We start from the raw sequence: 24,501 nt of genomic DNA, 5'->3' as shown, positions 1-24,501 counted from the left end.
GTGCCCGGACCCCCAGCACAGACTAGGGGAAATCTCCGAAATGCACCTGCATCCTAGAGTTTAAATTATTCTAAACCCTTGGAGTGGGAGTTTTCAGAGGTGAACCATTTTCACTCTTCCCATCAAAAAACTGTTATATTATGCAGGATAGTTCAGAGTTTACCAGGCTTGTTCACAACTGCATCCCAGCAGCTCAGGCCTTCATTGTAACTGCTACACACACACACACACACACACACACACACACACACACGCGCGCGCGCGCGCGCGTGGATACGGTGCCAAGAGGAGGATCAGACCTTTGGCACCTATAACCCAAACCTCCCACACTAATTACTCCAACGGGGCACTTCACAGTAGAAACATTACAAAGGAAACCCAACTGTAAGCCTTCCTAGAGTTCTGACAGGGAAGAAGAGAGAGAAGATAATTCCTGCACTTTTTGCCCTGTTTCTTTTTGAGATGTCAGTGCTGGTTGCAGGAAAAGCAGGATCTTGGAGGACCAGCACATGTGGATGGAGAGCAGGACCAGTTAGTGAGGAGGGCTGAGGGCAGGTCAGTCCTATTAACGAGCTGCCTGACACTGAGCAGGAGACACAACCACCGAAAGAGCTTAGCTTGCTTTTGTATAAGGTGACCCCAGAGGTCTGGATACATCCCGTGGCCACTTCATATCCAAACCAATGGCATTTACGCTTCTGTAGACTTCTCAGTGGAGGCACATCCTGACAGAAGTCAGTTCAACTCTGGAGGCTGCGCCTGATTCACTCACAGGCACGGTGGTCCCGACAACACAGAGCAGACCAGGAAAGGCATGGAAAGGCACACCCTTGCTCCTGCAGATCTGTGAGGCAGCCGTGCTTTAGAAAACTGTGTGCAGGGTCTCAGAGTGACTCCAGCAATCACTGGACATTCTAATAGGATGAAGCTCATACACAGCTCTGCCTGAGTCTGCAAGCGTTGCCGGCCACGCCCGGCTCCTGTGAGCTAGGCCAGCAGGTTTCCAATGACCTCGCACTGGCTTCACGCAGACACACATTAGTGACTCGTTTGCTCAGAAGGTTCTCATTACTAACTCAACCCAGGCAACACCTGACTGAAGTAAAGGACCGTATCATTAATTTCAGATTTCATTCCATGACTCGACTGTGCTACATCAGCCAGCTTTAGTACTTCTCATTGCTGGCGTTGGCATCCTGTTCTATGACAAAGACCCCCAACGCTTCAGCTTGAGAAAGTCTCCTCAGCACCAAAGCACTTTAATAAAAATTTAGATTGTGACTGAGTTACTCATTGATTGACAGGGCATGACAAGTTTGTGCTATATACAAATTATTCCAGGGAACTCCCTGGTGATCCAGTGGTAAAGAATCCATCCTGCAATGCAGTGGACGCATGTTCGATCCCTGGTCAGGGAACTAAGATCCCACATGCCGTAGGGCAACTAAGCCCACGTGCTGCAACTACTGAGCCTATACGCCTCAACTAGAGAGCCCGCATGCCGCTAACTACAGAGCCCACACGTCCTGGAGTCCGTGCGCCACAACTAGAGAAGAAAAAACCCACACACCACAACTAGAGAGAGAAGCCCACGTGCCGCAACGAAGACATAACAGCCAAAAGAATAAAAAATTAAAATAAAATAAATAAATGATTCCATGCATTATTTTAAGCCGAGCAAATAGAATCCACATTCATAAAGGGGTGAGCTGGAAAGCCAGGTAAATGTTTTCATGATTTATAAACCACATTTTGTTAACTGGTAAACTGGAATTCCATTGGATAATTTAATCCGCTTTAAATCTACTCTAAGGTTCTGAACAGCTTAAAGGACACTGTGAACATAAATTTAATTCCTCTATTCACCTTCGGGCAATATCTTTCAGCACAAATATGATAGGACAATATGACATAGGGATGCCTGTCAATAGTAAAGTATTAAAATACTGACATGAAAGCCATTTAAAGAATGGTAAAAAGGAATCACCCTAACTCCAAATATAGAAAATATTTTATAAGGCTGGTTAAAGATATAAATTAAAACACCATAAAAAATAACAAAAGGTCATGATATCACTGCTTCCATGGGCCTGGATCACCAACAATAATACAAATGGGTAAGAATAATTTGAAACTATCTTTGACGGTTATTAGAAAAAGTAATTCGGTCCCGTACATGTAGTGAAGCCTAGGGGCTACACTCTAGTCATCCCAAGGAACTGAAAAAAGAAGGACCGGTTGTCCACCCTAAAAAGTTATACATAGTAAAGCTGTTTGGGTTATTCTTTCAGCATCTCAGAGCCTCTTGGAACAGGAGGACGAAGAGAATATGCCCCATCACCCACTCAGTGCTTTAAAAGCAACTGAGACAAGTGGTCATGCAGCCTCTTCAACAGTTTTGAGTTTTCATTTAACCACTATATACAGCAATCCAGTCTACTCTTCGGCATCTCAAATCAAAAGGATATTTTTAAAACAATAACAATCGAAACAAGTTTTCATGTAACTCCTACACCGGTCTTAGCTGATCTATTAGAAAATCTTAGGTTTACTTCCTCCTCTTTATGTTAGCTCAGAAAATATCTGAGATTCACCCTCAGCATATTTTCCTTTCCTGTGGACCATCCTCCCCAGGTACTGGCAGGGGCTGAGACACAGCCCACATCTGGATCTCACCAGTGTTCACCTGTCCCTCTTTGGACATGGCACAGCAAAGTCTAATCAGGTACAAAGCACAGTGGGACCAGTATTTCTCATATATTAAAAATCAAATGTTTACTAATGCAGAGTAAACATGTCACATGAGAATTAGGCTCTCAGCAAGATATAGAAATAACACAAAAGCCTAATTACTCCTAACCCTCCCAGAAACAATCATGGTAGAGAATTTGGTAGCACTTACAGGAAACATACTAATCTCAACAAACATGGAAATTCTAAGTGTGAAATAATTTTACCACTAAGCATCATATCCTTCAGCCAAAATATGAGTATTCAAAAGCTGAATTTTTATTTTTCACTTACCATGTTGTATATCTTTCATATCTAAGTGAAGGCTAGACATCAATATTCCAACTGCTTGTGACCTTTTGTTGCTTAGTAACTTGACAACCTGTTCAAGAAAGAAAGGAAAAGGGAGAAATGTTATTTGAACTCAGTGATAGGCTTAACAGCATGTTATTTTTATCCTAAATGAGGAACAAATAACTTAGAACTGTTAAAGTATCACAACTGATGTGAATGAGCTTTTTTGGGTTTTGTATCTCCCGTCTTCAAAATCCCTGCCTTTGACGTGCTCTTCACCAGCTGCCTTACAAGAGCCTGATCTGCCATCACTGAAATTTCTAACCATCTAGGAAATCAGTTTGACCTCTGTAAAATAACAATTACACATCTGATCATTTGCAGCCTGAGATTTAAAATGTGTTCTTTGTTTTTAAATGCAGAACGTTGAAACGCTGGCCGACAAGTAAAGGGGAAAATAAAAGTACGCAGAGATTCTGTTAGATCAGATTAGTTTCACCACAAAATAGAAAATGTGCTTTTACGCAGGATTTTTAGAAAGCTCACTATTTTACTGGCAGTTGCTCTCATATTGCATTTGGGCCACATTTTGTGAGGAATTTTCTACCTAATTAATAGTGATACCATCATCAAATCCAATGGGTTATGTCAGCTCAATCTCAAATCTTTCCAGAGAGTCCGGAAGAGTCAATTCATACAACCCATGAGAAGTTTGCCAGCACAGACGTGGGCTTGTTTAAAGTATGTTTTCCAGACAATAACACGTCCTGCTTATGACACTATTATCCCAAATACCGATCTTGTGTAGGGCAACAATTTCTACTTACAGCATTCTGTCATAAATTTGCTTAGAAAAAACTGGAGGAAAAGAAAAAAGTTATGATCAGATTCCAGAAGTGAGAGCTGCCCTAAGTTGATCAATTAGGAATCTAGTAAAATAATCATGCCCAGCTGTCACACAAATCAGTGTAAGATAATACTCTTAGCAGGAATAACAGAATTCTTGGTTCCCTATCAGGGATATGGGTGGAGAGAAAAACAAATCTCCTTCAGAAGGACCAACTGCAAAAACCCCACATTCATTTCTGAAAGCTTTCTGAGGAAAGGGACATTAAAACCCCAAAAGAGGCAGTGCCTCCTAATAGGAGAGACATAGAAACTGATTCTCAGTTTGCTCTTTAAACATTTTATTTAATTCAGCTTAGAACTTGAATTTGAATCCATTCATACCTAAACTATTTTTATCAATAACCATATCCTCTTCAGAGGTGAAAAAATAGAAACTTAATATCAGAAAAGCAGAAGGCAGGTATTCTGTTCTAAAAATGTTTTCTTAACTTCAGATAAATAGAATCTGAGTCTCCATCTGTGCCACTCTGACAAAACTGCGTTTCCTAAGGTTTCCTATCACCCCCTGGTTCCTAATTACAATGGGCACGTCTGCATCCATATGTCATTTGACCTTCCTGCCGTGCCGACATGTTGATTATACCCTTATAAAAATTCTGGTGAAAACTAATTTCTAACCCTCGATTAAAATTGGAGTCGGGAAGGCCTGTAGAGGGAGCTCTCACGCCTACCACTGGGGGTCAATTACCCCAACAGGAAAAGAGGGACATCGCATCTCCAGCATCTCCAACAGGAAAGGGGCCTCTATTTCCCCCGGAAGGAGGAAAGGAGATGTTCTTCCTGCCCAGCAACAAGCTCAGCCAATGGAAAATGCTGCAGCTCAGCCAATGAGAAACCTTAACTCTTACTTTCCTCCAATTAAATTTCATAGAGAACAGCCCCACCCACTCTTTTCTCTATAAAAGCTCCTCCCCTTTGTTCTGCGCATTTCCCTGTGGTCCAAATCTTGCATTTATTTCCCCAATTACAATTCCTCTGGATATTCTTGAATAAACTTATGCTGGTGAGATAACTGCCTATTTTATTTTTAAAGCTGACACTCTTTACTCCAGGGTTCCTGCTATTCCTGGTCAGGCCTTTTTAAGATGAACTATTCTGATTTCACATTAAATATTGGCATATCCCAGAGTTCTGTTCTCAGCTCTGTATCCTCTTCAATTTATGACCTATATTTTCTCCTCCACCAACATATACGCCTGCACTTATATAACTGTGTTCTTTTAACAGCATCCTCACCTCAGCAGTATCCTATTTTCTTAACAAATATCTCCACTTCAATTACCCACATAAACCTACATTTGACATGTCTAATACCAGACTTGTCATCAATCCCACACCAAAAACTTACTCAGCTTCTCCTCTTTTATTCTATATGTTGAGATCATGCACCACCATTTTCAATCCACCATCAAAGTTAGAAATCCAGAAATCATTCTAGATCCACCTCCCCTCCTTCACCCGCATATTCTGGTCTAACAAGTCCTGTCAGTTGTAAGTTTACTATACCTTTGGAATCCATCCCTTCCTCCTTTACTGTCAGCATTTACTTCTATATTATAACTTGTATAGATCAATGCAAAAAATTTCTAACCAGTCTCCTCAAATCTAGTCTAGTAGTTCTCAAGGTGTATTTCCTGCAACAGCAGGCATCATAATCACCTGGGAACTTATTAAAAATGCAAAATCTCTATCAAAAATCTGCTAGTCAGAAGATCTGGGCACAGAAAGAATCAATCAGCATTTTAAAAAGCCTTCCAGGTGATTACAGAATAAAAAACGAGTCTCATCTTTTCCTATCCATTCTCCAGTACCTTCTCCAAAAGTGCTGATATTTTCAAGTCACTCCCTTGCCTTTTAAACCTGAGAGGCTCATAAATAAGGGTAGGTCACATAGCTTCTTCATAGACTGTTTCACAGTTCACACCTGAAACTTGCTTTTCCTCTTATAATTCAAATGAACTTGATTATAAACTGTATGTTACATTTAAATACTTAAGATTATAGATATGAATAATAATTATTGATCACCTTCCAAAAAGCATACATACAGGAGAACACATCTAAAAGGATCAATTCCACAGTTCCCTGGAGTTATTTAACCTAATATAAAGAAACCACCATCATCACTTATCTCTCTCTCTCTCTCCTCTCCCTCTCTCTCTCTAACACACTGAATAACAAGAACTTGAAGCTATCAAACTACATTTTTAGAATCCAGTGACTACATATACAATGGAGATGAAGGAGTTGACCCTTACAAAATGACCTCAGAACATTTAGATGAAAAGCAGAAAATACAGATTTAGCACATTTGAATATTCCAGAAGGCAATCTACAGATTCAATGCAATCCATGTCAAAATGCCTCAGGCATTTTTCATAGAACTAGAACAAATAAGCATAAATTTGCATGGAAACACAAATGATTCCAAATAGCCAAAACAATCTTTAGGAAGAACAAAGATGGAGGTATCACACTCCTTGATTTCAAACTATACTATGAAGTTACCATAATCAAAACAGCATGGTACTGGCATAAAAACCAGACACGTAGATCCATGAAACAGAATAGAGAGTCCAAAAATAAACCTGAGTTTATATGGCCAAATTCATCTACAACAAAGGAGGCAAAAATACACAACAGAGAAAATACAGTCTTTTCAATAAGTGATGTTGGGAAAACTGGACAGCTACATGAAAATAATCAAAATGGACTACTTTCTGACACCATATTCAAAAATAAACTCAAATGAATAAAGACTTAAATATAAAACTACTAGAAGAAGACAAAGGGAATATGCTCTTTGACATCAGTCTTAGCAATATTTTTTTGGACATGTCTCCTTGGGTAGGAAAAACAAAAGCACAACTAAACAAAAGGACTACATCAAACTAAAAACCTTTTGAACAGTGAAGGAAACTAAGAAATTAAAAAAAGCCCACCTAACTGAATGAAGATATTTCCAAACAATGTATCTGATAAGGAGTTAATATTCAAAATACAGTAAGAACTCATACAACTCATCAAAAACAAACAAAACACCAAACAACCTAATTAAAACAAGGGCAAAGGACCAGACATTTTTCCAAAGAAGACATACAGATGGTCCACAGACGCATGAAAAGATGCTCAACATCACTAATCATCAGGGAAATACAAATCAAAACCACAAGATAGGGGGAGTCAAGGAAGGGAGGGAATACGGGGATATGTGTATAAAAACAGTTGATTAAACTTGGTGTACCCCCAAAAAAATAATAAATAAATAAATAAAATTAAAAAAAAAAAACTTCTAAAAAAAACAAAAAACAAAAAAACAAAAAAAACCACAAGATAACATCTCACACCTGTCAGAATGGCAATAAAGTCCGCTACTGTTATTGTGTCACTGTTGCTTTCTCCCACATTGTATATCTGTTAATATTTTCTTCCTGTATTTACATGAACCTACATTGGGTGCATATACACTTACAATTGTTATATCTTCTTGGATTGATCCCTTGATCATTATTTAATGTCATCCTTTATCTATTGCTACAGTCTTTGTTTTAGTCTATTTTGTCTGATATAAGCATTAGTACACTAGCTTTCATTTCCATTTGTACAGAATACCTTTTACTCTCACTTTCAGTCCGTGTGTGTCTCTAGATCTGAAGTGGGTCTCTTGTAGGTAACATATATATGGGTCCAGTTTGTGTATCCACTCAGCAAATCTATGTCTTTTGATCGGAATACTTAGCCCATGTACATTTAAAGTAATTATTGATAGATATTTACTTATTGCCATTTTGTTAAATTTTTAAATTAATTTTTATTGGAGTATAGTTGCTTTACAATGTTGTGTTAGTTTCTGCTATACATCAAATTGAATCAGCTATGCATATACCCTGTTTTTTGGATTTCCTTCCCATTTAGGTCACCGCAAGGCACTGAGTAGAGTTCCCTGTGTTATATAGTAGGTTCTCATTGGTTATGTTTTACACATAGCAGTGTATATATGTCAATCCCATCCTCCCTTGTTAATTGTTTTTTGAATTGTTTTTGTAGTTCTTTTTGGTTCCTTTCTTCTTTTGTTCACTTCCTTTGTGATTTGATGACTATCTTTAGAATTACGTTTGGAGACCTTTCTCATTTTTTGGGTGTGTATCTATTACAGATTTTTGGTTTGTGGTAACCGTGAGGTTTATATACAATAATAACAATTTCTCTCTCTCTCTCTCTAATATATATATACACACACACACATATATACAATTATTTGTGTCTATTTTATTTTTTAATTTATTATTTTTATTGAAGTATAGTTGCTGTACAATATTATATGTTACAGGTGTACAATATAGTGATTCACAATTTTTAAAGGTTATGCTCCATTTGTAGTCACTATAAAATATCGGCTATATTCCCCATGTTGTACAATATATCCTTGTAGCTTATTTCATACCTATAGTTTGTACCTCTTACTCCCCTACCCCTTTACTGACTCTCTCCCCTTTCTTCTACCCACTGGTAATCATTAGTATGTTCTACCTGTGTGTCTGCTTCTTTTTGTTATATTCACTAGTTTATTGTATTTTTTGGATTCCACATATAAGTGATATCAGATAGTATTTGTCTTTCCCTGTCTAATTTATTTTACTTAGCACAATGCCCTTCAAGTCTATTCATGTTGCTGCAAATGGCAAAATTTCATTCTGTTTATGGCTGAGTAGTATTCCATTGTATATATATATTCATCACCTCTTCTTTATATATTTACTTGTTGACGGACACTTAGGTTGCTTCCATATCTTAGCTATTGTAAGTAATGCTGTTATGAACACTGGGGTGCATGTATCTTTTCAAATTAGCATATTTGGGTTTTTTTGGATATATACCCAAGAGTGAAACTGCTCAGTCATATGGTAGTTCTATTTTTAGTTTTATGAGAAACCTCCATACTGTTTTCCACAGTGGCTGCACCAACTTACATTCACATCAACAACGCATGAGGGTTCCCTTTGCTCCACACCCTCTCTTGCATTTATTGTTTGTAGATTTTTTGATGATGGCCATGCTGACAGGTGTGAGGTAATATCTCACTGTGGTTTTGATTTGCATTTCTCTGATAATTAGCCATGTTGAACATTTTTAATGTGTCTGTTGGCCATCTGTACGTCTTATTTGGAAGAATATCTATTCAGATCTTCTGCCCATTTTTTAACCAGGCTGTTTGTTTTTTTACTGTTGAGCTGTACAAGCTGTTTATATATGTTGGATATTAATCCCTTATTGGTCATATCATTTGCAAATATTTTCTCCCATTCAGTAAGTTCCCTTTTGGTTTTGCTGATGGTTTCTTTTTTTTTTTTTAATTTTATGTATTTATTTATTATTTTTTCGGGGGTACACCAAGTTCAATCATCTGTTTTTATACACATATCCCCGTATTCCCTCCCTCCCTCGACTCCCCTCCATCCTCCCCATCCCAGTCCTCTAAGGCATCTTCCATCCTCAAGTTGAACTCCCTTTGTTATACAACAACTTCCCACTGGCTATCTATTTTACAGTTGGTAGTATATACATGTCTGTGCTACTCTCTCACTTCGTCTCAGCTTCCCCTTCACCCCCCGCCCCCTCCCATACCTCGAGTTCTCCAGTCCATTCTCTGCATCTGCGTCCTTATTCTTGTCACTGAGTTCATCAGTACCATTTTTAGATTCCGTATATGTGAGTTAGCATACAATATTTGTCTTTCTCTTTCTGACTTACTTCACTCTGTATGACAGACTGTAGGTCTATCCACCTCATGACATATAGCTCCATCTCATCCCTTTTTCTAGCTGAGTAATATTCCATTGTATATATATGCCACATCTTCTTTATCCATTCATTTGTTGATGGGCATTTCGGTTGCTTCCATGTCCTGGCTATTGTAAATAGTGCTGCAATAAACATTATGGTACATGTTTCTTTTGGGATTATGGTTTTCTTTGGGTATATGCCCAGTAGTGGGATTACTGGATCATATGGTAGTTCTATTTGTATGATCGTTTCTTTTGCTGCGCAAAAAGTTTTAAGTTTAATTAGGTCCCATCTGTTTATGTTTGCTTATATTTCCTTTCCTTTAGGAGACAGATTCAAAAACAACATTGCTAAGACCAATGTAAAAGAGTGTTCTGCCTATGTTTCCTCTAGTTTTATAGTATCTGATCTTACACTTAGGTCTTTAATCCATTTTGAGCTTGTTTTTGTGAATGGTGTTAAAGAATGTTCTAATTTCATTCTTTTACATGTAGCTGTCCAGTTTTCCCAGCACCACTTATTGAAGAGACTGTCTTTTCTCCATTGTATATTCTTACCTCCTTTGTTGTAGATTATTGACCATAAGTGCGTCAGTTTATTTCTGGGCTTTCTATCCTGTTCAACTTATCTACATGTCTGCTTCTGTGCCATTACCATACTGTTTTGATGACTGTAATTTTTTAGTTATAGTGATTATTTTAAACTTCTGATCTCTTAAATTCAAACATCTTTTAGCAATCCTGCATTTTTACTTCCCGCTCCCAAGTTTACCATTTTTTGACATCATATTTTACATGTTTCTGTAACTACTTATTGTGGATATAGATGATTTTGCTACTTTTGTCTTATTACCTTTCTACTAGCTTTCTAAATGGTAGATCTATTATCTTTCATGTGTATTTGCCTTTATCAGTGAGACTTTTCCTTTTGCAATTTTATTTCTAGTTGTGGCCTTTTCTTTTCTGCTTAGAAAAGTCCCTTTAGCATTTCTTGTAAAGCTGGTTTGGTGGTACTAAACTGTTTTAGCTTTTGCTTGCCCATAAAACTATATCTCCTTCAAACCTGAAAGACAGCCTTCCCTGGTACAATATTCTTAGTTGTAGGTTTTTCCCTTACATCATTTTAAATACATCATGCCACTCCTCCCTAAATCTCCTTTTCTTTTTTTTTAAAGTACAAAAATATAAAGGAAGCTAAAGATGAAGTCTTTGTCAAAGGTTCCTTGGCTGTTGAACAGAACTGAGTTCTGGGTCAGTAAAAAACAAAAACAAACCCCCTCAAAAAAACAAAACAAAAACAAAACAAAAAACCAAACAACAACAACAAAAACCCTACATACCAATTTGTTCCCTATTAGCCTAAGTGTAACACATCAGAAGCAAACACAGAGGGAACATGTAACACAGATGTCAGAATATGAGCTCCCTGAGTGAGTCTGGGAAGATTCTCCTTTCCACTATATACAGGACTCCAGAGAATGAAAGACGACCTATTCAAAATCCTTTCCTTTTAGACTGGATTTGAACTTTCCTGTTGATCAAATGTAGTTCACACAACTTGCTGATTACCAAACCTCACCTAAATGAAGCTACTTCAAGAAAGTAAAATAATGTCATTTTTTTTTTTTTTTACTGTTCACAGAAATCATACTAGATCTTTTTCAAAATGTCAATTGCAGCATTACAATAGTACTAAAGTAAATAATTCATTATAATATCAAGTCTCAGCTACAAGCACTGCCTCCAGCTAAGTGGATGCATTCCCACACCCATCGTAGAACCTGCCCTACAATGTCTTCCGAGAATTCCCCTCTGGAACAGGGCAGACGCCCTCTGAGGACGGCCCCTCCGACCTGATGCTTGGAAGGAGCCTCATGTTGGCAACAGTCAGTTCTCTCCCCTCAGACACACTCCCTGGCCCCTACACCTTCTATTTTGTCTTCTTTAACGTTTTATCCTTTCCCCAGTATCATTTCATCTGTTTCTACTGTCACTCAGGAAACAGTATCTCTCAGTGTCGTTAGACTTCCTCCTCCAACTCTGGATTCTCCCCCTAAACCATGGCCTGACCTGTAAGCAGTCTCTCCAAGGCTTCGCTCCTGCTTTGTTTTCTATTGCTTTTCTCTCCATTCTAACCAGACGTCCACAGCCTTTGGAAGGGCCTCACATGCTGCCTGTGTGGGCAGCTCACAGTTCTGAGTCCTGTCTGTGTCTTTCAGCACCTTCTGGGCATCTCTACTCAGAGGCCTCCCTCCTCCTTCAAGTCAACAGGACCAAATTCTAACCCATTCATTCAACAAAACTAAGCACTCTGTGGCAGCTCCCATGTTTAAGAACCTAATGCTGCAAAATCCTCTGCAGCTTTTAACAACAGAACATCTGCATTTCAGCTGGGTACATGGCTAGCCACTAACACAGCATTTTTCACAGCCTACTTTTCGCCAAGGTGTAGCCATGCGACCAAGTTAGAGGCAATGGAGCGCAGGGAGTGATAAAGCACAGTTGCAGAAAGGAATCCCGTCTCCACTTCCTTGTTCCTTCTCTTGGGGTCAGAGGCAGAATAAAGGAACTGAGGCACCCTCGGCCATTATAAACCCTGGGGGTGTTGAGACACCAAGAGCTAGAAAATGAAACCCCGGACACTCACCTGCCCAGACTTTTCCCTGAAAGAGGAAAATTAACTTTCCAACCTTTGTAAGTCACAGGAGAAGCTGCCAGAACAATATTGTAACTTGTACACCCACTAAGCAAAGGCATCCTGCAGACCCGGGGCAAGCGCACACACAACCAAGATGCCAGAGAATCTCAGCATCCCTTTCCAGCCAGCTCTCTCACAGTCCCCACACCCCGCCGGGAAGACCACCCCCCACCAGTGGTGTGGACCCTGACTCAGCCCCAGATCTGGTCACACATCAAGGTTCCCCTATTTCCTCAGCTTCGCTCCCTCTCTTCCCCGCCCCGCCGCCCCCCTCCCCCACTGCCCCCCGGCCCCCTAGGGCAGGTTCTTAACTCCTCCAGACAGTGCAGGAGGCTTCTGCCCCCAGGACCCCAGTCTGGCTCCCAGACCCATGTCCTGCAAATGCTGCTTTTTTGTCACTCCTCCTTAACACACACCAAACAGCCCCTTACTTTCTGCTCTGTTCTCCACTGTCAACAGCACTGACTCTGACTACTCCCTGGACAGGAGTGTCCCTGCATCAATACCACCACCCCCCGTCCCCATCTCCCACACAAGTCTCAGGGCAGACTTAGGACCTTCTTCTTACTGTCATCAGAAGTACATTCTCCTCCCATTACATACACACTATGAAGTAACTGTGGGGATAACTCTCACTGAAACACTAGCACCGCTAGACAGAGACTGTCGCATCCTGCACCCCAGCGCCCAGCACATGATGGGTACGTGGAGGCTTCAGTAAATGTACTTGAGTATGTGAACCTTGTCTAAACCACGATGCTCACTCGGAAGCCCTCTAACCTTCAACAAACGACTCCTGCCCTTGGCTAGACATCAGAGTCACTCAGGTAGCTTCCTAAATAAAGGTTCCTACTCTCCGCTCTGAAAAATCACTTTTCTCTAGGATGGATACCTGGAATGTGCATTTAAAAAAAAACAAAAAAACTCCGCAGTTAATGCCTATGCTCATTTAGGAATCGCTGAAAAGTAAGTACAGCTGCCCCTTGAACGACACAAGTTTGAACATGGATGTTTTTCCAATAGTAAATACGACAGCACTGCAGGATCCACGCAGGTTGAATCTGTGGACGCGGAGGGCTGACCCTAAGTTACACCTGGATTTTCCTGGATTTTCAACTGCTTGGAGGTCGGGCACCCCCAAATCCTGCTTTGTTTAAGGGTCAACTGTATTCAAATAACAACTGAGCTGTGATTTTACAACTAAAGGTAAGTCAAACCCTGAAAAGAATGTATACAATTTGCCTCAGTCATGTCAAGACATAGAAAGCTGATGTGAACTCTATTATAAGTAACCAAAACCACCCTTAAGTAATTATTTAAACAGTCAACCATAGAGTCTGTTGTTAATGCAGTGAAGTATGTATTTTACATGTCATGTGGAATGTGACATAAGTAAGCTGACACCTCAAAGGCGCCACGTTAAATATCCAATAAACAAATAACTTGCAGTTCCTTACAACCTGGTGAAATCACGCACTCGAGACAGAAACTACCTAACTTCCTCGTGGTCTAAGTGCAGAGTCATGACAAGGGCTTTGTTTCCTAATTCCTCATCAAGGAGCGAGCAGGGCTTTCCTCTGACACGCTGGCACGGCCCTGCGGGAAACTGAATATTGGCTTAGAGGGCTGCATGGCCAGATCCACCCAGGCAGACCCTCCAGAGGAGGGAAGAAGAGGAGCATCTGCTACTGAGATGGAGCAGAGGGAACTTCCAGAGCAGAATCACAGGACATAAGCATTGCTGTTCTCACAATTTCAGGGCACAAGAGGAGCCACAGACACAAACAGCCTTGGACCCGCATTTGAGCAAGTGACAGGAGAACATAGGCAGATGTGGAACGGTGAAGCTGAACCAAATCAAAGGCGTAGGATGGAGGGAGATGCGGGGGCGGGGACAATTCCCAGACTCAGGATTTCCAGTGCTTTGACCTGCATGCGGGTAGGAGGTCTGTACTTCAGTCCATGTCTTTGCCTAAATTAGCAGCCATGTAACTGCACGATTTCTTCAGCCAATGGATCTCAGTTGTCCTACTTGTAGAATGTAGTTAATAGTCTGTATGCAATATTCCCATTATTTGAGACAATCAAATATGTAATGTGAACTATTTTTAAAGTATAAGATATCTTGCAAATGCAAGGTGCTGGTGTTACTTTACTAATTTAAAAACAAGCAGTTGTATCTTACAATGCTGCAAAAGCCCTTGAGCTTATTCCAACAAGAGGAAGACAAGCAATAAGAGAAAGTAATCAGGAATAAACCAAATGAAGTCTGGTAAACTTCGCAATTAAGAGAGAACAAACCCACACACTGACTAATTTACAAAAAGACACACTGTTGGTCATTCCATAGCTTTGATTTGGATTCAATTTTCTTACTTTGGAAAGATATGGTCATTTCCACATTTTGATTCAAGGAGAATCTGGAACCAGGAGACTTCTCTGTACTGCCTGATACTATTTCATGAAAACAGCAGACACTTTTTTAAAAAAAAATTATTTATTTGGTTGTGCTGGGGCTTAGTTGTGGCAGGTGGGCTCCTTAGTTTCGGTATGCAGGCTCCTTAGTTGTGGCATGTAAACTCTTAGTCGCAGCATGCAAATTCTTAGTTGCAGAATGCATGTGGGATCTAGTTCCCTGACCAGGGATTGAACCTCGGCCCCCTGCATTGAGAGTGTGGAGTCTTAACCACTGTGCCACCAGGAACTCCTGAAAATAGCAGACACCTTAAATCTTAAATCTAAAATCTACACTCAAAAGTGAAGGATGCTTACACAGGATTTAGCAGAGCAAGAGGTGATCAGGTTTTCTTAGTGCACACACATCGACAGGGAGAACTGTCCTTCTTACTCACACCACCTCCTTCTCCAACAAATGTCAAGCCTCAAGGCAGGGTGCGCAGCCTCCCGGGCATCACAGCAGACCCCCAAGGCCCTGCAGACTGCAGGAGACATGGACACTCCACACCCAGCAGTGACTTTCACGCAAATGTGAACTAATTTCTCTTGGATAAACACACACAGAAGCAACACTAGTGGGTCATGTTGTATATATATTAAACTTAAGCAGTTACTACCAAATAGTTTTCCACAGGTGTTGTCCTTGTTTGGAACTTCGGTAGACTAACTAATGAAGTGAACAAATGAAACTTCACACTTTTCAATAATAGTCATAAAGATTTACAAATATAGATGTGGTTAAAAAAATTAAGTATCTCAGAACAAAATCACAAGATTAAATAAGTCACCCAGGAACCTCTAAACCAGTTAGATGTTTTGGAAAGCGTTACCCATGTCACTGGTGTCCACAGAAACACATATGCGAAGGATACACAACACTAAGTAAGTTAGATATTCACCAAATAAGTTTTCATTTCTTTACCCATGAGCATTAGCTAAGCATTTAGTAGCAGTGGATACAGAAATACAGTGTCAGGTATATATCATGTGTCCACAAAACTACTTAGTACATTTCTAGTGGACAGCTAAATTATGTCAGCACTGCAGTCAGCCGCACAGAGATGTTGATTAAAAGCAATTTTGAATGACCTGTAAGAATAAGAATACAGCATCCTTGGAAAGTACTATTTGCAAATGTTTACTTCTGGATTCGATTTTTCTAGGCAATTCATGCTGCATCACTCCTACAATCTGTGGGTAATGTGTTCACAGAAGACAGACTAAATCAGATCAAAATAATAAGGAAACAAGTCATCTTTTTTAAAAGACTCATTTAGAAGTCAAGTAAAAACAATTTCAGAAGCAGATGGTATTCGGGATTATGAAGGTTTGTTTCTCCCAGCTCAGCGTCACTATCTTGACTTTTGGGCAGCGACAAGGCAAAGACACTCTAGTATCCTCTGGAATTCTATGCATATAACTCAACTCTGACTTTCTCACAGAGCCCAGACTTATTCCGCAATCTCCTTATCCTACCCGACGCTGAAGTACAAAGTTCAGCGCTTCACAGGTAGTTAGTATTCAATAGAGAGCCAGGGAGTGAATTAACGCTGTATGGAATCTCATCATCCTGCCGCTCCTATGAAATCCCCAGCGTCACTGCACAGTGACCCCACCTCAGGGGAAGCCGTGGGTTGCAGCCTGTAGGTGACTCTATCCCCGCAAAAGGTCAGCTGGGGTATTTCATTTACCTATTTCTAAAAATCCAGAGATGGGAAAGATACTGAAAATGCAGAGTGGTAAACAAAAGCCTAACGAAAATACCTCAGGCCAGGAAACTGATAAAGGGCAAGAGCCAGATGCAGGAAAGCCCACAGTCTGTACAAAGGGCTGAGCCGGGGCACCAGCGGCCGACGTGCACAGCTGAGCCAAGACGGACCTGCGTGGCTTATAAACATCCCTGAACATGTGCTAGGTTGTCGGCAAGAGTCATGCACCAACAGAGATCATCAGCAGTCCAATGAATGGATTAACTCTTATGCAAACAGAATTGGTACCTCAGCCCTCAAATCACCTCTTTATTTTATGAGACAAGACCCAAGATCCAAACCCCAGCCCCTCTTAAGACTGGCCCCATTTGTGTATAAGATGACATCCCTCCAACTTCAGCTGCTCCTAACGGAAGCAACACTGAATTTGCTGGAGACATGGAAAGAAGTGTCCCTTGCAACTTCATAAGGCACTTCCGTGAAAAGCTAAGCCCAAAGTAGCAAACAAGAAGAAAACAAAACCTGAAAGAAGCCTCTAGAACAGTTTAATACACATATGGCCTTTTCAAAAAGTCTAATAATTAGAAAACACATCACTTTTAAGGCTGGTAATGGAGCCAGACCACTGTCTAACTGTGTTAGGGCCTGAAGTAGCAGTTAAAGGCCTGGCTAGATCCCCTGAAGACTCTCTAAAGATGCGGATGGATGTTGCCACTGAGGGAAGAGAAAAGTCCATTTTCAGGGAATCACCTGAAAGGAAATCACGCTTCTACCAACGGAACCAAGTGGACACAAAGAACTAAAGCCGTGCAAAAAAGGCGTAACTCTTGACAGAACCTCACGCTTAAATTCCACAGTGGATCACTTGTGGGCTAAAATCTGCGTGAGCTCAACTCATGACCCCACATCCTTTATGACCATCTCACTACCAGCACAGGCTAATTCTACACCAAAAACGACCTCTCAGGAGAAAAGACGAGGCACCTCACACACAAGAGACATGAGTAACCTTAAGTATTAAGATGTAGACACCTTAAAAAGAGAAACTACAAATAATCAGGAGCAACTAATGATTAAGACATCAGCTTTTCAGGTACGGTTCTTCCTGTCATCCCATTCTTTCTTTTCTGACATTGGCGAGGGGGTGAGAGTAGAGATGGGTCCTTATCATTAGAGAGCACAGTAGACCTCTACCACCTGAAGATGGGAAAACCTTAAGGCTGACTGATGCAAGATTATGTACTTAACAAATCAATAATTCATCTAAACGAAAAGATGCTTTTAATAAAAGAGAATCAAATGAGTACAAAAACCATTTTACAAATACACACTCTTTCACATCTTCTCAGATTGCTGCCTCAACCTAGAAGCTCCTCTATTCCATCAGGCAAGGATGACAGCCAAGCTCCAGTTCTCAGCTGGTGTGCAGAGGTACCCTGGGACAGTAAGGCGTCATTCCTGACTCACTGCCGTATCTCAGGCTTCCTCTTGTTTCTCTCTTTCTGATTTTTAAACTGGAAGCCAAAACACCAGTAACTAAAGTACAGGCAGGAAAGAGAATGAATGGTTCGAGCTCATGTAACTGGTTGATAAAACATGACTGGGGAAATAAGATCAGGAAGCCAGTAAGGGACTGAGTGACTCCTTGTTTTCTCAGAAGGACCAAGGGGAATATAGGAGTTACCCTCACCTGATTCAACAGGAGTTTCTAATTATGACTCATCCATGGGGAGACTGACATACACCTGTCTGTTCTGTAAGGAGAGAAGGTTTCTGCACACCTCCTAAAACAGAAGTCATGATTATTCTCCAACATCACAGTAATGATAAACATGACATATGTCTCCTGTGGCATAAAAGAAACAGACATGCAAACTCAGACTGGATTTGGGCTCAAAGAGACACAAATTGGCATCTTCACATACAATGCTCAAGTGCACTCACCCTTCCAAGGCCTTTTTCCCTTTCTTCTACAATGGGTTTTCCCTTTTCTGGAACTTCTCTACACCCTTGGTATCTTCTCCAACAGAAGTTCTGCCCAGTGTGTAAAATGTCTTTGGCCCTCCTCACCTTTTGCTCCTCTTTTTCAGGGGTCATCGGGAAGAAGGTTAAGGATCATGGCGAGGGTAGGGGGTTCAGTGCCACCTGAGGAGGTTGTTAATGCAAAAAAAATTCAATAATTTGCACGAATTTTTTCTGCCCTTTTTTTTCTCTTTGTCCCCCTAGAAAAACCAGCTGACACTATGGGCTAAAGGACAGTCTGACTGGGATAAATAAAAAAAGAATGAATGTATTATCACTGCTACCGATCAGTTTAAAACCACCTCATCAATAAAAAGGATGCAGGGAAGAAATGAACGCACGCACTGCAGCAACCCCATCCCCACTGACATCTCTTTCGTTCACCTGAAAGGCTGACTTACACGCACCCCAGACTTTCAAGAAACTGTGAAATACAGAGACTGTCGCCAGCAGGTATCGCAATAGCTGTCAGGAACCCACTTCCAAAGGTCCAGATCACTGGAACATGCCGTGTTTGAGAAGATCTGCCCTTTGCTTCTGACTCTTTGTATGAAAACACAGAAAGAGGGGGCTGTAATAGTCTGCTTCTACCCCCTAATTAGTGAGGGAGTCTGGGTCTTACTCCCTCTAAGATTACTTCATTGAGTTTTCAGAATAAGTAATATCTTCTCAAATGTAAATGTTTCTGTGAACCTTAGGGTGAGTCTTCATAAAGATAATATGTTATTCCCTTCAAATGACTTCTTCATAGTTAAAAAAAAGTAATAACCTTATCAAGAGAGATGGTTTCACATGCTTTGAGAAGAAAATTTAAAAGATAGACTCATACTCAGTAGTTTTCTAATAACTTCAGTTTATTAAGTGCCTGTAAAAGCTGAATGAATGAAAAAAGCGTGAGCAATACATAAGCCTCTGAAAGTTTACAACAGATTACATTTTTTAGAATGCAATTTCAGTGTGAGTAAACACAGGGAAAAGATAAAATTAATACATGGGCAAAACAGCAAGACTGCAGTAAAATAAATAAGAAAGACAGTGACAAAAACAACAGATTCCATGTATGTAGTCCTGGGTGGCCCAGTGCAGCTGTGCAACAAGGGGGAAATGGGATGGTTATCAAAACAGGGCAGTGAAATCTGTAACCTCAACAATGGCGAACGTGATTCATGAAGCTGAATCAAGATAAACAGAGGGCAAACTAAAAGCAAACAACAAAGCACTGTTTGGCATGAGTTGTGTGCTAAATACATTTTCTATAATTTTGCACTTTGGCAGCAATACGTGAAATGCTGATTTCATCTCAACACGGAATATAGGAAAGAGTGCAACAACGTGAAATTGTAAGCATGTTAAGATAGCCATGCTCATGCCTTAGACACATCAGCAGCTCCCATGGCCCTGATGAAAAAGAAGTTTATAAATACATGAAAAAGATCTTGCAAGTAGGCTTCTAGTTTCATAGCATATGATTTCTAATGAGGTAAAAAAAATCAGTGAACGGAAGAGACCCAGGAACAAAGACATTCAGATACTTGTAGTAAACTTAACAGTTCCTGAGAACATGGGGAAAACATACGTGCAGTGAGGATAAGTGAGGACAGGAAGTGCTGGAGGGCTGCTCCAGAGAACAGGGGCCTTGCCTACCAGGAGAAACTCAGAAGGATGATAAAAGACCTGACGCCAGTTTGACAAGAGGACTTACTCCAAACCACTGTTCCTGGCTCTTGAAGACATTTGCTGGATAAATGACACCAAAGAAGATCACCTCACACAGGGCTTTACTCTGTTTAGGTGGAAAACCTCTCAACAAACCATGTCTTAAATCAGATGAAAACCACGTCAAATCAGATGAAAACCTACCTACTTATTATTTCAAGTCATCCCTGGAACCACTCCAAGCCCCTCAGCTGTTTGTCCAGGTTAAATAGTGCAGGGTCTCAAATCTCCAGGCCTTCAAATCTTTATTCAGAAGTTGTGTTTTTTTCCTCCAAGTTATATACACTATTTTAATTTCCCCAATAGTATAATTTGCTTTTAAACTATGTATTTTACACTAACACCTGCTCCCTTCCTGTTTCATTTTCTTCATGTGCATTTTCTAACGATCAGACTTGGAAATAAAAACAAGCTTTAGCCATACTTGGTAGAAAAAGGGGGAAAGAGTTCTTATCCTTTTAAAAGGGGAAATGTGGTTTGGTCTTATATTTGGCTGCTTTGCACTTGGGGAAAGATTTAATCTGGAATCCAAAAAGCCAGTCTAGTGAGTTTCTATTTTGTTTTTGGAACGTCACTCCTCTCCATCTACCTGCCTCCCACGTGGCAATATTCAAAAGCAAGCTGGCATTACTGTAATAACGAAAGTTTATACTTAACAGAAGACAGCCAAGTGTGTCTGGCACTGCCAGAGTAACACTGAAACCTAACTTTCAAAACAACAACAAAATGTTACTTTTTCTTCTCTTGCCACTTCAAAGGATGGAGGCTTGCTCAGTTTTTACGGAGCCCTGTGTTGATCTGGGCTTCAACAAGGGTGTCTCAACTCAAACTCCAGCTTCTAGTGCTGCTTCAAGAACATGCTGGTTTCTTTTCTTTTTGGGGGCACTAGAAAAAAGCAGGAGGAATTCCATCCTAATATGAAAAACTTTACTTATAACACTAACTGATTGAAGTACAGAAAACCTTAGTAAAAAGGGCCACAAGTAAAGCCACCAACATTATGTAGAAAAGTACTAAAAAAAAAGATATTTTATACTATTTTTAGAGCTAAGAAATTAAAATCACCTGCTTCTGTCCTGTGAAAAGTTTTAATGACAGTACAATGAATTCATGTGGAGAAATACACAAAACACAAAACCAACCATAAAGACTGCCATGCAGATCAATTAAAGAAAAACCTCGCCCACATTCCTGCCTCAAAACACCTCAAAACACAATGATTTTTATGATTATACAGGAAAAAGTGATAAGCAAACATGCCTGACCCCTGCCAAGCTGTGGCTGATTGCAACCCACGCTCAGGCTTCTTTCCACCCTCATTCCAGTTCACTGACATCCCTCTATCTTTCCCAATAACTTCTGGGCGGTAAAGTATGTACTAGAGTTTCCCAAAATGTTTTCTAAAAGTTGATATTTTGAAGTCACTTTTCCTACCCTTGTGAAAATTTGTCAATTATGAAAGAACAGGCATTTCATTCACTTTTAATCCTGGCAAAACCTCATGGAAAACAATACAACCACCAAAACTTAAGTCACTTTTTTGGTTTTAAGGCTAAACATATATAAACAGTGGTTTACAACGGTACTATAATTAACAGCAAATTCAGTCCTGCTTCTTCTATGGAGGTATCATTAACTAAGTCACCAAGAAATCAACAGTTTTGGGTCTGAATCCACTCTCTTCATGTGTGTAAAGGGTAAGAGACTACAATTCCCAAGAGCACATCAGACCTCACGCATCACCTACCACTGCACATGGCGGGGAGTGGGGAGGCGCTCAGAGTGAAGGTGCCAGGATGGCCACTTTCAGTTTTCGAACTGAAGTTTAGGTTTAATAATGCAAACCTCCTCCACTTCACGTGTCTGTTCAACACACAAGTTAAAAACACAGACGGCCTTAGATTTTGCTTTCCATCCTCTTCTATACATAAGGACTTGAGAGAAGAAAAATCCTTTGAAGCGTCCATTGGTACAGGTGGTAAACCAGTTTACAGTCGAAATTAAACCAGTAGCATATGTAACCTTCATAAACACAGCAGATGTACCCTCCAGGGGTTCTGGTGACTGTCCAAGAGCGTTCACGGGAAGGCCAGTGGGTCTCCTAAAGGAGTTTTCGTTATATTCCCAGGGGCCATATTCCCAAGGAGAAAAATCAGTCCACATCTTTAGCCTCTTCATCAAAAGAAAAAAAGAGATATATTTCTTCTTCAGAGGTGAATGGACTCTTGCCTATAAAACTGTTTTGTTCTGTAAGTCAAAAACAAGCTTATACTTTTGATGATATGCTTTCTGGGAGGTCATCTTAAAAGTTTTCTAAGCTTGAAAAAATATTATTTATCCAGAAGATTATAGTCTGGCATGATTATTCTATGGGTAACTGGAGCTACCTGGAAAATATTTATTTTCATAAAACTAGATTTTTACTGGTAATTACATGCATAGGTAGATTAAGACTAGAAATTCTCACTGAAATCCAGAGCTGCAGCTCCCCACATCCTCCAGCACCCTGGTTACTGTCTTTCCTTTGGATTCCAGCCATCCTAGTATATGTGAAGTATGTCACACAGTGGCTTTGAGTTTCATTTCTATTCACGTCTTTGCCCATCTTTCAAACAGGTTGTGTTGTCGTCATTTCATTAAGCTGTAAGAGTTCATCACATATTCACGATATTAACCTCTGATCAGAGACGATTTGCAAATATGTTCTCCAATTTTGTGGGTCATCTTTTTTACTTTCTTGATAGTATTGTTTGCAGCACAGATATGGTGCATCTTGATGTTGTCCAACTTGTCAATTTTTTCTCTTGCCATATGCGCTTTTGGAGTCTACCCAAGAAACTACTGCCCAACCCATGGTCATGAAGATTTACTCCTTAGTTTTCTTCTGAGTTTTATAGTTTTAGCTCTTACAGTTAAGTTTATGATCCATTTTGAGTTAACTTTTGTTCATGGTAGGAGGTAAGAGGTACAAATTCGTCTGTTTGCATGTGGATGTCCAGTTGTCTCAGCACCACCTGCTGAAAAGACCTATCCTTTGCCCTGGTACCACTGCCAAAAACCAATAAACCATAAACAACACTATTTATTTCTGGGCTCAATTCTATCCCATTGACCAATACATCTACCCATATGCCCATGCCACAGTGTCATAATTACTGTATCTTTGTAATCACTGTGAAATTAGGAAGTGCAAGTCCTCCGACTTTATTCTTCTAGATTGTTTTGAATACTCTGGACCCTCTGCATTTTCATATGAATTTTCAAGATGGGCCTGTCAATTTCTGGGGGGGGGGACAGCTGGGATGTTGTCTAGACACCGTGTTGAATCTGTGCAACAACTTGGTTGTGCCCTCCATCTATAAAGACAGTGTGTCATTCCATTTATTTGGATCTACCTTAACTTTCTTCAGAGTCTTCTACTTTTCAGTGTATAAGTCTTAGACTTCTTTTGTTAAATTTACACCCCAGGATTTTATTTTTTGATGCTATTATAAAGGAAATTGTCTTCCTAATTACATTTTCACAGTGTTAATTGCTAGTGTCTAGAAATAGAATTGATTTTTGTACACTGATTCTATACCTTGCTCAACCTCATTGAATTCCTTTATTATTTCAAATAGTTTTTTTAGTGGATTCCTCAAAGGTTTTTTTTTATATACAAGATCATGTCACCTACAAAGAGACACTCCAATCTAGATGCTATTTATGTATTTCCTTTTCTTGCCCAACTGCCCTGACAAGAACCTCTAGCACATTGTTAAACAGAAGTGGTGAGAATGAACATCCTTGTTTCCTTCCAGATCTCAGGGCAAAAGTATTCAGTCTTCCAAGTGAGCAGTGGGTTTTTCAGATGCTATCAGATTTGAGGAATTTCCCTTCTATGCCAAGTTTGCTTCGTGTTTCGATCATGAAAGGCTGTAGGATTTTGTCAAATGCTCTTTCTGCAACTGCTGAGATGTTCATAGGGCTTTGATCCTTTACTTTATATATTACAGTAATCTATTTTCATACATGAAACCTTGCATTCCTATGATAAATCCCATTGGCCATGGTGTATAAGCCTTTATACGTGTCGCTGGATTCAGTTTGGTAGCATTTGGCGATAATTTGTCTATATTTGTAAAGGATATTGGTCTGTACCTTTTTTTTCTTGTGATGAGTTTGCCTGGTTATGTTAGCAAAG

General features: G+C 40.1%; 1 protein-coding gene across 1 annotated transcript in view; it reads right to left on the bottom strand.

The window, feature by feature from the left end:
* Positions 1-24,501, bottom strand: part of LOC130854242 (formin-2-like) — a 239,910-nt gene that overhangs the window by 91,039 nt on the left and 124,370 nt on the right. The window contains exon 12 of the mRNA XM_057736971.1: positions 3,025-3,112. Within this exon, the coding sequence (XP_057592954.1) occupies positions 3,025-3,112 (88 nt within the window). The remainder of the gene's footprint in view (positions 1-3,024; positions 3,113-24,501) is intronic.

The sequence above is a fragment of the Hippopotamus amphibius genome, chromosome 5, assembly GCF_030028045.1.
Source record: "Hippopotamus amphibius kiboko isolate mHipAmp2 chromosome 5, mHipAmp2.hap2, whole genome shotgun sequence".
NCBI lineage: Eukaryota > Metazoa > Chordata > Mammalia > Artiodactyla > Hippopotamidae > Hippopotamus > Hippopotamus amphibius.
This window is presented reverse-complemented; position numbering and strand designations above follow the sequence as displayed.